The 16,221-nt window shown below is 35.1% G+C and overlaps 1 protein-coding gene across 4 annotated transcripts in view; it reads right to left on the reverse strand.

Annotated features, from left to right (window-relative positions):
- The window catches only part of LOC115888179 (protein FAM151B-like), a 73,198-nt gene that overhangs the window by 28,881 nt on the left and 28,096 nt on the right, over window positions 1-16,221 (reverse strand). For all 4 annotated transcript variants that reach the window (XM_030907800.1, XM_030907799.1, XM_030907797.1 and 1 more), the window contains exons 2-3: window positions 15,211-15,266; window positions 5,007-5,138 (exon numbers count right to left, since the gene is read on the reverse strand). In XM_030907800.1, coding sequence (XP_030763660.1) covers window positions 5,007-5,138; window positions 15,211-15,250 — 172 coding nt within the window. In that variant the 5' untranslated portion in view covers window positions 15,251-15,266. The remainder of the gene's footprint in view (window positions 1-5,006; window positions 5,139-15,210; window positions 15,267-16,221) is intronic.

A 16,221-nucleotide genomic window follows, 5' to 3' on the forward strand; every position in this document is an offset into this window, starting at 1 on the left:
GACAGTTTTATGATTATTTATTAGATTCCATCTTTTAGAATCCTCATATGGATTTTGGCTAAGAACTAGCATATTTAATTAAATAGATTCCAAAATGAGTTTATTATGATGCTTAATATTTTCATACTAATTTATTGTAATATAATAGGCCCAGTTCTGTTACACTGGCCCCAAAATTTATGAAATAACTTAATTACTTGCCAGTTGTGGAAACGAATTGTTTGTGAATTTGTACGTTCGGCATCATTCGGGTGAAAATCGAAACTCCTTCGGCTCGATACGTTTGCGTTTTGTACGTACGTAAAGGCACGTAAAGATACGTATCACGTATCCGTAAACGCAAGTGAATTTCTCACTGCGCAAGCGTACATGTCAAACGATACGTTTACGTCTTTGGCCGTGCTTTAACTGTCTATTACCACCTCACGTAAAGGAAATAACACCTGACCTTATTAACGTCCATGCACGCTATTCGGTTTAGCCATATCTCTCTATTACGCTGTTTATTGTTATTTTACGCGAGTTTATTTTTGCGCACAGGAAATTTGACTCGTTTGCACATCGTCATAAAAAACAATTTTCGTACCACGAATTAGGGACAAGATTTTTATCTGTATACTTATAGGATACCTAATCTGTGATACAACTGACTACCGCAAGCTGTTGCTAGGATGTTCCATTAATTTTAATTGTGTTTTTTAAATATTGTGAATGATCGTAACAGTGGCCGCTCGTGACCCTTGTTACTGGGTAGGCGACAACATTTTAGTTGCGTAATTTTCCCTATAGCTTGAATTTTTTTAAGTGCAAGCTAGAAACACTTGCATTTTTGGTAAAAATAAGTGGAATTGAGTGGGTGTTCGATAGTGGTCGCGCTATTAAAACTCTGAATTCAAAAATCGATATCACGAAATCTATTAGAAATAATAGATTGTAGTTTTTTCAAGAACTTTGTTAATTGCTGTGTTTTCTTTGTAGACAGTGTGTGAAAATGTTTATCAATAAAAAAAATTACACGATTGCTGAAAATTGCTATGCTCTAAAAGTAAATGGATGGATTGTTTACAATTTTTGAATGGAAAAACCTTATCGAATTTTTCTTATGTAAACATATTGTAAAATATCCGATCTTAAAAATAAAAAAAAAGTTTCAATATCTAAAGTGGTTCTTGAGTTATGGCCTGTTATGTGTTAAAAAGTTGAGATTTTAAATTATCGCGATTTCTGACGTTTTGATGTTATAAAATGACGTTATAAAAAAAATGACACCTTAAAGATATCCTTATAATTCCATTTCAGATGCTCAGAAACATGTCTAATGATTTTATCTAGTTATCTCTTGAAAAAAAAGTCTTTTAAAAATAAGCGGTTTGCGATCGTGATTTTACTTTACTTGATAGGGAAAGGCGTATCGGCAACGCCGCAACAGCACACCGTCGCGCGTCGCGTGGCTAAGGCTATCGCTTCGTGAGCGCATGGTCCGTGGTTCAAATCTCACGCCGACCAAGACTTTTTTATATTTTTTTTGCTTATAGCGTGATCTTATTGCATTGGTTTCACTCTTTTTGGTTGGATTGGTTTAGTTATTTGGCGGGTTGGTTAGCGTGGTTATTTGGAGGGTGTTAATTCATTGGTTAGTTGGTTATTTGGTGGGGTTGGTTGGTTTTTACTAATTTATATTTGTTTTTTATATTTTTTTTACCAGTGTCGAGGTTAGTTGCGTTGGTTAAGTTGGTTATTTGGTGGGGTGGATAGCGTTGGTTAGTCCTTATAAAATTCCTATATTTCATAAAGGCCGTCAAGTGCGTCACATCAACGACGTCACACCTATTAACGGCATTTTAGTAAGCTACCGTTTAACGGCAGTTTAAGTACAGCCTTAAAATAACAACTGACTTGAGTTAAAAATAACAGGTTTAAAGCTTGATTTTCATGCATCCGTTATCCGACGATACGATATTAATTGTATAGGTTGAATTTAAATACTTGATTTGGTTAGAAAATTACGCTGTTTAAATTTATTGCATTTTCATTACTCCGTTCATCGGATGTACGATTTGATTGTGATTGGTGTCATTTTATATTTTCATTTCCATAACGATTTCGCTGTTTTACTTATAGTCGAAGAGCTAGCAACGTTTTCGAGAGAGAATCTTAAGAATGCTGGTTCTTTAATACATCTTTTAGTACAAGAGCTAGCAACGTCGGAAAAACAAGTATTTTAAGACGTCTGGCTCTTTGATATATCTTTTACTATGATCTCTACAACAGCATGCGGTCCATCTGGCTGCCAGTAAACGTTGCGTTCCCTACTACGCATTGAAAGAAGATCCTATATTTTTATTAGTCCTTTAAATTCTAGTATTGAATATAAATCGAACATGTCTTCATAGCGCAGTGCGTAGAGTTTCCGACCACGAACCGATGATTCAGAGTTCGAATCCGGGTCAGGGCCAAAGACATTTTTATTTTATTTTCGTTTATATTGATTGTAAAAAGTCTTTGACCTGACCCGGATTCGAACTCTGAATCAACGGTTCGTGGTCGGAAACTCTACGCACTGCGCTACAGAGACATGTTCGATTTATATTCAATACTAGAATTTATAGGACTAAATTAATAAAAAATATAGGATCTTCTTCCGATGCGCAGTAGTGAACGCATCGGGTATCGGCAGCCACACGGGCCGTATGCTGTTCCAGAGAGCATAGTAAAAGATATATCAATGAGCCAGACGTCTTAAAATGCTTTCTCGAAAACGTTGCTAGCTCTTAGACTATTTTGTTATGCTCTCCTGAACAGAGTCTGGCTGCCGGCAGACGTTGCATTCACTGCTGCGCATCACAAATTCGCCCTCTATTTCAGGAACAAAGGAGGCTAGGACAAATCTATTTGTAGCATATTTAGTTTCATAAAAAAGTAGCCAAGTAATGTGAAAATCGCATCATTGTATCTCTACTCATAAACGAGAAATCCTATAAAACACACGAAAATGGGATACCCTGTACAGATGTGATGCGCAGTAATGAACCGCAGTAGTCTACCGGCAACCAGATTTCCCGCACTTTATTATTAATAACCTTATGGGCGATTTCGTGGCACAAAACCTGTCCGAGATGTAGCTGGCGTTACCGTCAGCCTGTCCGAGAATTCCGAGATTTAGTTTAGCTCCGAGCCGCTGCGCGCTGATAGTCGTTTACAGCGCAGCGGATAAAGAATACTGTACTTCGTAACCGTAGTTCTGCTTTCAGTCGATAGAAGAGTGGTTGCCGGAGACAGTGTTGCCAGAACTACTAATTAATCCGTAGATTTACGGATTTTGAGTACAGTACGTTAATAATACGGATTTTCTATCATTAAACAATTTATTATAACATTATATGATTAAACAAAGAACAGCGTCAGAGTTGGCTTGGAAATAAAGATCACTGTTATTTTATAATGTACAATATTATGGTAAATGTCAATAATCGTCATTTCCAAAAGAACTAAACGACTTTTTTCGATCATACGATATATTTAATATTTATAAAATAATTTTTCTTTTTGTGGTAGTGAGGTACCCCAATTAGCCTATTCGATTGGGATGCGAATCTGTTTAGCGGCAGATTTGCGTCCGGGGGAAGCCCCTATACTATTTCAGGTGACACTAGCTAGTTGTTGAAGATTATTAACCAATAGATCCGAATAATATTTGAATTAGATGGAAGATATGGAATGGGATATATTGAATAGAATGTCAGTGATGTCAGTGGCTTAAAAAACATAGTACTTTTCTAGGCCTGAGCTGCGCGCTGTGAAAGGCTGGAAACCCTCATCACACCTGACGATTTTGGCTCGGCATAGGCCACGTAAAAAGCGACATCTCAGTATCGCTACCGATCGCTATTCAGTTACAGAGTTCCACCCCGGCTCTTGATATAACCCCTGCTTAAGCGCGATAATCGCGATATAACGTTTACCTGCTGCCAGACGCGTTCCAGTGGTTGGCTAGCAACGATATAATAAAGAGCTTCTTAAAAACAGCCCCGGACGCTCGTAAGCCTATATCGATTACATCACAATTACCCCACAATGACCCAAGATAGTCCCTTATCCCTGACATACTTCCGACATGTTTGATTGGGCAACAGTCTTAACCAACAAGTCTTTCAGCTGAGAAACAGCTCGAAACCCGAATGTGACCTGAGTCGTGAGCTGAGCCTGACTGCGTGGCACCCCTGTGTAGCAGAAGTTGCCGCATGGGATCATTTCTCGAGGCCTGACGAAATGATATTCATGCTGGGCCATTATGAATGAGTCCACAAAATCCAGGTACAGACGGTTTTTTAATCAACCAGTGCGGCCCATCGGGAAGGGCCTCTGCCCGCATTTATATGTTTTAGCAGTCTCTGTAATTTCAAGATTACTCACCAACAATTCAGGATGGAGGGCCTGGTGACCAAGGAGACGAAAAGAACGAGCTGTGAAACACCATGTTTTACTATATCAGTCTCCTTACATTGCGAGATTTTTGTTCGATTTTCGTTTGCTCTCGTACTGGAGACTTTCATGCCCTGTTTCGAGCTGGTAAGATTGTAACAGAGTTTAGAACGTTGTTGGCAGCACACGCCATACACACTGCGCCAACAACTTGTTCTAAAATATACGAACAAAACATAGACACTTTGATCTTTACCGACTCGAGACGGGATATTGAAAAGTCTCCGAATTTTGAAACAAAACAAAAATCAGACAAAAATCTCGCAGAAATGTATAGGATTTGTCGCAATTTTGTCGTAAAACATGAATGTTTCTGTCGTGTCGTTGCTTTGTCTGCTTGGTCTGGACCCGCGGCATTACTGTTTATCATGCTAAATTTGACAATTAAATATTTAAATTACAGAATACTTAAAACATATAAATGCGGTACGGAATACCGCTACGCGCCCGGTCGTGTGAATCTAAAGTACGCACCTGCCGGACGGTTAAAGAAATAGGTACATTAAAATACGTCTAATACTTACCGTTTTGTAGTGTTTCATTCAAATATGAAGCATTATTAACAGCATGGGCCCATGTGATTTTCGTCAAATTTCCTTTGCTCTCGGGAAAATAAGTGTCCGTGTCCAATCCCATCACTGTCACAGCGAAAAAAGCTGCAAAAATACCACAAATTACCACACGATCAAACATTTTCGACAAATTATATTTATTCCAGGTTTCGAGCTTAACCCTCTGGTCGAATCAAGCCAGTAATGAAGATAACAAGGCTTGTAGCGCTCTATAACGTTTATTTTCTGTTAAGATTAGTTTGTTTGCCCAATCAGCAAATCAAATCAGGTACAGATAGCATATGTCGGGCTCGTAATAATCGGGGATATAAATACTGGGGATTATCAACACGGGATATTTGTGAATTGGTTGTGATAAAAAGTTATGATAACATATAATCGAATATATAATTCGTTGTAGGTACGAGAGCTAGCAACGTCGGGAAAACAAGTATTTTAAGAAAGCTGGCTCTTTAATATATCGTTTACTATGCTCACTGGAACAGCATGCGGCCCGTCTGGCTGCCGGTAAACGTTATATCCTTGATTATGTATATAAACAAGGGTTATATCAAAGAGCCAGGGGTGGAACTCTGTAACGAAATAGCGATCGGTAGCGATGCAGGATATTGTCGCTTGCCATTTATTTTGTACGGCCAAGGTCAGTATTCTTCATCGCTACTGATCGTTATTTAGTTAGAGTTCCAGCCCAGCTTTCTTAAAATACTTTCACGAAAACGTTGCGAGCTCTTAGACTAGATTGTGTTTATAGAAAATATGTTTTTCTTTGAATTCTCCGATATAAACTGAATTCAGAATTGTTTTCTTGGAAGTTACTATTGCCTCCATACAGTCTATATCGCATTACATCCACTGATTGCGTTTAAAAAAGACAAGAAAGTAGAATATTAAGGAGGAGGGTTAGTCATTATCATACACTCTCAGGGCTTTAACAAAAGATACGTATCTGAGACGGCTCCAAAGAGGCCAACTCTCCAAATCAGCCGTACCAAAGTTCAATGCACGAACGGTCGTCGTCTCGGCGCACTCAGTGATAAGGTGTCTGGTGTTTCCCCATTTTCTCCACAGAATCTGCATTCGCTATTGTTTCTCAGCTTCATCCTACTGAAGTGTTCGTCGAGGAGACAATGTACTGTTAGAAACCTCGTGACAATCCCAAGATTGTTTTTACTTAAATCAAGGAAAATCTTTGATTTTTCTCTGTCGTAAGTTCTGAGGAACTTTTTCGAGTATCTTAGACCGAGGGCTCCTATTCCAAGTTACGGTTTCCGCTTAGAAAGCAGAACGTTTCTGGTTCAATTAGTGGAGTGTTCGCTCCTTTTCTAGCTAGATCATTTAATTTTTCATTTCTTTCTATCCCTTGGTGAGAGGGCACCCAGAGTAGGAGGAGTTTATTTTCCTTAGCAAATTTGTTCTGCTTGTCTAGGCATTCTTTGACTAACTTCGAATTGATGGTTACTGAGTTAATTGCGTTTAGTGCTGCTGACAAACAAAAAAAAAGACAAACCGTCATAGTAATGCATTTAGTAAAAATTAACCAAAATAATTCACTCAAATGCAAAAAAAGTCTCAGTCAAAAGACAAGTGTTATATTTTTTTTAGTTCAAGCCCTATTTTCATGAAATTTTTAGCAAACTGTATAAAAATCTACCTACTTTAATTCATAAACTCAGTTTTTTGTAAACTTTAGTATTTGGCTTATTATACAGGGTTGAACATTATACAATTGAAGGGTTGTTTTTTACCCTAACTTCAAAATACCCTGTGCAATAATTTCGTGAGTGACTTTTCCTAAAACATTATTTTTCTGTCAGGACCATGTCTCCTGAACATTTTATTTTTTGACTCATGTCAACATATACCTTGGTTAATTTTTAAGAGCGAAATGAACTTGCCATTAAAAATTTCCAATTATTAATCGTTACTTCTTGATGTTATTCATTATAATGACGAGGTGGCTTTGGTGATTATTATTTAGTGTCGATCGATTGATTTATACCGGGATTTCCCGGTACCGAAAAAAACCCTAAGAGTACTTTGGGATGATGAGTTATTGTGTACCCCTTTGTTATACAGGGTGTCCCAGAAATAAGTATAAGTATTTTAATGGGTGGTAGATCAGGTCAAAAGAAACATTTTTTCTCTTTACCGTTTTTAAATAAAGCCAAAAAGAGTTATTTTACTTTGAAAATTTTCAAAAAAAAATGGAGCCGGGAGGCACGTATAGCCGCCCATACTAAAATATGTTAATATCTCGAAAACTGCGACTTTGACTGATTTTGATGTTATTACAAATCTTGTTGCAAATATTATTACTAATCTTAATTTGAAAACCGCGTTTCGCTAGCTACTATAATTTTGGAGTTACGATAATTTTAAATTTTTAACCCCCTCCCATACCCCCTTACAAACCCCCCACCCCCACCAAAAACTAAAGGCCAGATTCTCGGGTGCCACAGTATTTTTGTGCCAAATTTGGTTAAAATCGGTTTAGCGGTTTTTGAGTTATCGTGTTACAGACGGCAGACAGACAGACAGACACCATGAAAATATTTTGTATTTAGGTCATTTATGACCCAAATAACTCATTTTGAGTGAAATTAAAAAAACTTTTTTTTTGCCGATCTTAATAGCCTACCATACCTATTGGTTTGGTTTGTTGGGCCAAATCCGTTGTTTTAGACCTATTTTCCAGCTCCTAAGCCCTTTGACGTTCTCGAGTCATCTGTATACCAAGTTATCTCAGCTTGGAAATATTGAAATATTTGGAGTTAAAAGGGAATAAAATTCCAATATTTACATTATTAATATTTAATTACTTAATGTTTTTGTAAGATAAAAAATTGTCCTTTGCACCAAAACTATTCTGAGTATTTTTCAAATAGTTATGTACCTAATCATTGGCATACTTTTAGGTATGCACTTTACAACATTTACTTAAAGAGGTTAAAAGCAATTAGATAAAATTCGTCATTGAAAAAATAGATAGTTTATATTATCATCTATCAAGTGGTACTAAATGTTAATCATCATGAGATACATTTTCATACATAATATGTATAGTCAATATTCAGTTTATTTTGACTATACATATATAAGATTTGATATGTTTTTCTTTATATTTAAATATAGGAATAACAAGTATAGCCAACTAGTACCCCGAAAAGAAATTCTAATAAATAATAGAACACTGGAAATAGTAGAAGAATATAATATATTTATATCATTACGAATAATATTCTGTATGATCAAAAAAAAAAACAGCGCAAAGTTGGCTCGGATGTGATGCTGCTTTTTGAACAAAGCGTCACAATATTACATTTAAAATAAGAAAATTGTTGTCAACTTCCGCTATTTCCGGAAGTGCCGCCGCGGCCGTATTGCAAATATTTTTAATCGATAGATCTCGTTGTGAAGCTATGATGTGCAAAAAATATCGGAGCTGGATGTTGTAGTTCTCTAGAAACTTCTAATGCACGCTCAGCCTGGGATACCCTGTATATTTGGGACAATTAATACACACATCTCAGGACCTGTACCACTAGAAATCAACAGAAAAATTAAATTTGCTCTGAGAACATATTTGGAAGAAACTCAATCATAGTCAAATCTAAAATGGCATTTTAACCAAAGAAGAAAACATTCGACGAATGTGTCCTACCAGTCATGACCTATGCCAAAGATAATTCTACTACTTGTGTTAACTATAATATTCTTTGCCTATGCATGCGAAACCTGGACACTCAAAACGGACAATATAAGAAAACCGCAGGTCGCACAACTCCCGATGGAAGGAAATGCTGAAAATAACCAAGAAAGACCGTAAAATTGAAGTGGATACCATAAAAAAACCAGGTTACCCCAGTTAATATATGTCATCTACAGAATCAAATCCCTCAAGTGGCAATGGGTACGACACCTGGCAAGAAGGACGGACCACAGATGGAACACAAAAATTATAGCATGATACCCACGAGAAAATTAAAAGGAATAACATGGATAGCCAAGAATAGACAATAATGGGCAAATTTACAAGAGATTATCTAAATGTGTGAGGGAGGCTACACATGGTGTAGCCTCCCTCACACATTTAGATAATCTGGAATTTTGGAATTGGTTGAATAAGCTGAAAATGATGTTGTTAGTAGTAAAAATCACTTTGGTATTTGTCTCAGTCCACTTTTTTGGCAAGAACTCTTGAGTATCATGATAATTTACCATGGCCAAAACCATACAATATCTAAAAAAAAATAATACAAAAATAATGACACGGCATAAAATAAGTTGCTAAGTAGCAGTATTGTTTTGCCTGATTTGTTACAAAATTTTAATTTATCATTTAAGCAAAATGCAATTCATTAGTGACTTTAATGCTTCATTCAGAACCTCGAAATCAGTGGAATAAATTAGTAGTTTCAATTAGCCGTAGAAGTTTGTTCACCTAATTTTAATGTAAGCATTCACAACGTCATAATTAGTGGTAGTAATTCTCAATTATTGGAAAAAGTTAACAAACTTTTGACTTTTCCACTAATTATACTTCAAAATTTGCGAGGAATGTCATTTTGACCTTTGATTATCACCCGTCAAGAAACATTTTGGTTAGAAATCAAAAGTTGACTGCTGATAAGCTAAATATTATGCGTTCTCTATGGATACAACAGACTACCGCAAATTGTTTCTAGGATATTTTACTAATTTTAATTGTGTTTTTTATAGAATAATCGTAAACTAAAAAGTATACAGTGTAATTGAAACCACTAATTTATTCCACTAATTGGGAGGTTCAGAATGAAGCTTAAAACAAAAACATATATGTAGAGAAAATTTATCTTAGAATTTTACTCTAGTTTAATCGATTGTCTTTTATTTGAAGTTCTTGTCAAACAATTCCATTTACAACATAAACAAAATTAAAAAATTATCAGAAGAACCAGATACATATTTTCAAGGCAAGGCGATAGTTTTTAATATACCGGGTGAGAACAAAATCATTGCACAGACTTACATACTTTTCATTGATTTTTATCGAATCATTTTGAAACTTGTATCTTAAATATTGTACAAAATATTGTTACTACATTGATTCTCGAGCATAAGAGAAGAATCTGAAATACTAAACTGCATATTCTTCCGCATACTTATACAGAGCTTAAAATTTTCTGTTCATCGATATTGCACATGGTATTAATTTTAAAAATTATTATTACGGAGAGCAATTTAAAATTAAAAGCTATATAGACAGGGTGGTTTTCATCAGCAGCATATTCTGCAGATAAAAATAAGTAAAATAGTTCGTCTAAATGTATGTCCTAAAATGCTTAGTTTCGGAGATACAGGGTGTAGAAGTTTCATTTTTATTTGGATTTTTTCCAAATAATTTCTGCAGCGTCAATATTTGGATGAAAATTTGTGTCTGGGAGTGTTTTGACATGAGAAATTTGATTTTGATATAAATGTGACCCCCAGTAGTAGAGGGCGCCACCTACATATTTTTAACTAGTTTGAACAGTAATAACTTTTCGTCTGTACCTATATAAAACTACTGAGTAAAAAAATATACATTTCCGACGTTTTTACGTAAAAAATATATCTTGGTAAAAATCGCTACGAGTATTGCTTTTCGAGATATTTCGAATCGAAATTATCAATACCTGTCATCATTAACATAAATTAAACATGATGACTAAATAGTTATTAGACTAAGATCATAAGTTTGATAGTTTTTGTGCCAAAAGTTGAACAGAAACTGTTTTATCATCATTTTTTTGCAGAAAAAAATATGATTAATTTAAAAAAATATATAAAAAAATATAAAATCTCCCAAATTTATTATTAATCTCACAGTAGATTAATAATAAATTTGGGTATTTATTTTTCATCAATAATGACATGGTATTGACTAATTCCATTCTAAATATCTTGAGAACGGTTGCTCGTAGCGATTTTTACAAAGAGGCATTTTTTACGTAAAAAATCACAGAGATGTATATTTTTTCCCTCGGTAGTTTTATACAGGCACGGACAAAAAGTTATTACGCTTCAAATCAGTTAAAAGACATATAGGTGGCGCACTCTACTGGTAGGAGTCATATAGACATCAAAATCAAATTTCTCATGTCAAAAAACTACTAGGCACCAATTTTCATCCAAATATTGACATTACTTCAGAAATTGCTTGGAAAAAATCAAAATAAAAATGAAATTTATACACCCTGTATCTCTGAAACTAAGCATTTTAGGACATAGATTTATACGAACTTTTTTACTGCTGCCGAAGTTTCCGGAATACAGTTCGGACCACCCTGTATAAACGGGACTAATATGTAACTTTTTTTGGGGACACCCTGTAGAACTCTCTATATTTTTAAGTGTTCTGAATTAACCTACATATGCTCACAAAATTTCATTCCAATACAAACTGTCGTTCTCCTTGGAGCCTCCGCGGCGTTTGAGAGGCGCCACCCTGTATGTTAAGTGCTTATCGTTCATTTTAATGGGAAAAACTTGTATCTCAATACTATTTAAATAAATCAGGCGCTGACTTAACGTGCTTAAATCTTAGATTAACATTGCTTAAACGTTCCTTAAATAATTTAAATGAGATTCTAAAAAAATATATTCCAAGTAATAATTTTTTGACTGATTTATGTAGTCTCAAATATTATCTGGATCATATGGCGCTTAATCACGATCTAAAGGGGCGTCCAGACCGGATGAGCAAGCAAGAGCAAGCAAAAATTCGGGTATGTTCTATGGGAACGCTTAAAGGTTGTCGCCCACTAGACCGCTGCGCGGCGCGGCGCTGGGAAGAGAATTTTTTCCGGCTGCGAAGGGACTGCGCCCACTATAGCGCGCTTTTGAAACGCGGCAACGCTATTTAGTTATAGTCGAAGTGTTTTTTACTTACTGTAGTTTAGTTTTTAAAGCAATGAGTTCAAGTACGGACGAACGCGTATTTTTTGTGCTCTTCTAACAGAGGAAGAGGAAGAGGGGGTGAGGAAAAGTTTGGACTCATACGATTAACAAAAAAAGAAAGAAGTTTGGAGAATTTTACCATCTTTTTCCAGATTTAATAAAAGACAAAATCATTTTTTTCAGTATTACAAAATATAAAGGAAACATTTTACGCACTCCTCAATTGAGGGTTTTAGAAGAAAAAACACCGGGTATATCTACTCATCATATTTTTTCAGAAGAGACAAATTACTAATATTTTTGATAATTCTTATTTATTCTGATGTGTATATTAGTTATGTGGTCAAAAAAACCCTGATCTTTTTTATATATTTAGGTAATTAGAATTTAAAAATTGGAGATTGTCACTTTTGTTAAAAAGTGGAGATTGCCAGTTTTGCCTCTACACCCCTCAATTATATTAAATCTTTGATAGAAAGGCATTTCGTCCATCTGTCTCTAGTGAGGGAAGACTAAAAAAAATATCATATTCCTTTATGAAAATCGATTTGCCTAATTTACCTTTAAAAATACAATTCTGCCATTGATACATATCACTAGTTCCTAGTCAAAAAGCCAACTGAAAAGGCTCGAATGCAAAATTATTTCCCTTGTGAGTACGCACACTGCAACGCGCCGAAACGCGGGAGACGGAAAAAAGTTGCTAGAGAAGTCTTCCGACTTCTTGACGGAAATTCCGCGGCGCTCTTCTGCGCTGCGCGCTCTAATGTGCGTTGGTCCATTTAAATACATGGCAAGCAGACAAAAGAAATTTCCACATGGCGCCGCGCCGCGTCGCGCTGCCGTCTAGTGGGCGACAACCTTAACTGGTGTGGACGGCTCTGCGAGAGAGCGAATGGTTGCTTGCTCGCGCTCGACGCTGTTCCCCGCCGTGTCGGTACATCAAAGAAAATTCGCGCTATTGCACGTTCGGTTTGGACGGGATTTTGTTTACCACGTTTGCGATCGAATATCAAAAATGGAATGGCCGAATGAAGTTTCTCTAGGTGAAATTGCTTTTCGGTAATTGGTATCACTTTTCATTATTTATATGTCAATTAAATCTAATAAGGTATTAAAATCTGTGAAAGTGACATCCGACAAAAGTTCTTAAATTTTCCGGAATCTTCTGTTTCAACACCGTTTGGTAAATTGTTACCACCATGAGAAACTCGATTTTTAAAAAGAGTTATGTTCCGCCATCTCCTTTGCAGTCGTTTTCTCTTTTGACGTTTCAACAATTTATAAAATACAATGAAAGACGCACAAGCAATAATTTGTGTGCCACACACCGATCAACGCCGAACATACAAATAATCGCTAGGTCTGGACGGAAGCTGATCATGTGCTCGAGAGCAGCAGAAATCACGAGCGAATTTGAATAAATGTTTGCTCGCGCTCGTTACTGCTCGCTCATCTGGTCTGGACGCCTCTTTAGATATTTCTCAAATAGTTTCATAATGAAAATTAATTTTTTTAAAAGGTCGATTAAATTTATATCTCCGAAACTAAAGTTTCAAAAAAAGTCATACTATATCTACAAATACAAATTCATTTACCCAGTAGTAGGTATAAAAAAGATTTTTGGTAAACTCTGTCTCAAATAGTTTCTTAATAAAAATTATTTTTTTTAAAAGGTCCGATTAAATTTCCGATTAAAACTAAAAAAAGCTAAAGTTTCAAAAAAGTCATACTATATCTACAACATTCTTCAATTATGTCAAAAAGTCTGTTTTATGAAAGAAGATAAGATATCGACAGAGGATATTCAAAAATTGAGGGAAAAATAATTCACCTTTGATTTAACATAACAGAGAGCAATTGTCAGTCTCAGAATTCTACCGTTGTTGCTGTTTTATTTGAAAAGAAGTTAGCCATCACGAGTAACAAAGTAACAAACAAATACAACAAAGTCTAATAATATAGTTTGAAAAGATTGAAAATTGAATTAAAATTAAAAAAGTTAAGCGCGACCCCTTGTGTCAAAATTAGATAACTAAACTTTCGCAATTTTTACACCATTTGATGACCAGTGGCGCCTCTAGTGTTTGGTCGGACGGTTAGTCTTTTACTCTCGTTTATGGTCATTAAAGAAAAAGTTCTAAAGGGAGATGTTTTGTTGTCTCTTGTAAAAAAACACGTACGAAAAACTATGTGGCGTTTTTTACAAGAGACAAAAAATGTAGTAAATACCAAAGGGACCATTTGGGAAGATGGGGAAACACCAGTACACCTCATCACTGAGTGCGCCGAGACGACAACCATTCGTGCCATGAATTTTGGTACGACTGATATTGGAGATGGAGAACTACCCTCTATAAAACCGTCCCAGATACTGGCTTTTGTCAAAGCCCTGGGACTGTATGATGAGTTATGATTCAAGAAAGGGGGACACAATGGATCTGTAAGGTCGAAGTGATTAACCCCCCTCCCACTCATTCTAAATTCTAAAATTCTAAAAGGGACCATTTTACGAAAAAGTTCGTGCAAGATTATTTCACTTTCATTATTAATTGAGGGTAAATCGGGGTAAATACATTAAATTTGCTACTATTACAAACTAAACCAAACCAAACAAACAACAGCTAACGAAAAATACATTAGATCCCCATGCAACATTCGCAAATGCATGTAAATATTGCTCAGTGCAAAGCAAATAACAATAATTAATGTAAATAATAATTTTAAATACCTACGGCGCTAATTGATAAAATTAAATCTTATACAAATTGACTTGGTGATTAATAATTTTACACTTTGATAGATGTGAAAAAATAGAAAACAAGGTTGTGAAATATAACTTTAAATGCCATGAAATTCTTCTTCTAATGTATGTATGTATACACCAGTATTAGAAGAATAAGAATTTCATGGCCTTTTATATTTCATTAGTTATTTTTATTCATTTCTTAATTACCTGTAACCGAATTTAATGGATTATTATATAGTTTTTTTTTAATATTATATAGACTTGTGTCCCATATAATAAAATATACACTACAATGGTCTTCTAAACAAGAAGAGATGAAAATGATTAAGAAAAGTTGTTGAAAAAATATTCAGTTCTCTGGTACTCAGCAAATCAAAACAATATGATGAAAAAAAAAACGGCGTCAGCGATAGTTAGGAAAAGAAGATCGCTCTATTTCCAAGCCAATTGGGCGTCGTTTTTTTCGGTTATACGGTACTTGTTACTCACCAGAAAGGAGTAAACTTCCTTGGCGTATCCGATTAACCATTTCTTTTTCTTCTAACCTGAAATAAAAGAGAACGTATTACAAAAAATGTAGGTATGCTGTATACAGGGTGGCGCACCTCATTCGCCTCGGTTAATTACACAAAAACGGAGCGATGTAGAAACAAAATATTTTATGGGTATGTGGGGAAAGACAATGTGCATATTTAAAATTATTTTGAAATGTACCATGTACCGTGTATGTCAGAACCAAGATCCTCGCCGGAGTTATATTTTTTCTTACGGAACACCCGGTATTTTATTTCATTTTTGGATTCTAGGACATTAAATAAGGCATATATTATAAGGGTTTGATATGTTTACAAGCTTTGGTTTTTGAGATGTTTAAAGATATTTAAATATGCATGCGGTAATAAAAAAGTTTGTTTGGTTTGGATCTTAGCACAGAATATCTAGCTCGCGTAGCTAGATATTCCGTGGTCTTAGCCTGTACATTACTTTTCAAAAATAATTCTTGGGCTGACTTTTAAGCCAGAGAAATAAACTTTACTAATCTCGATTTTGAAAATAGCTACTAACTGTCACTGTCACAATCTTGATTGCCATTTTATTGAATAAGCGCTTTTTATTCAAAATCTGAGCCAGATAGGTATAGGAAACCCTAATATAGTTTGAAAGAGCATTTAAATCTGCTTTGACTTATTTTAAAAAATATAGAGAGTTGCATTTGAAATAACAAAGTTTTTATGTAAAATATATACCTAAAATTGACCAGCAATTTTTGATACCCCTGTATACATTTAAGGAAGCAATCAAATTTTTTAGTAAATTTTATTTCTCTGGTTTAAATGTCAGCACAAAAATTAAGTCTGAAAAGTAATGTACAGGGTCTTAACAAACTTTTTTATTATAGCATGCATATTTAAATATCTTTAAATATCTCAAAAACCAAAGCTCTTAAACATATTTAACCCTTATAATAAATGCAAAAAAAAACAAAATGGTATGTTAGTA

The sequence above is a fragment of the Sitophilus oryzae genome, unplaced genomic scaffold (assembly GCF_002938485.1).
Source record: "Sitophilus oryzae breed Bouriz unplaced genomic scaffold, Soryzae_2.0 scaffold_684_pilon_pilon, whole genome shotgun sequence".
Lineage (NCBI taxonomy): Eukaryota > Metazoa > Arthropoda > Insecta > Coleoptera > Curculionidae > Sitophilus > Sitophilus oryzae.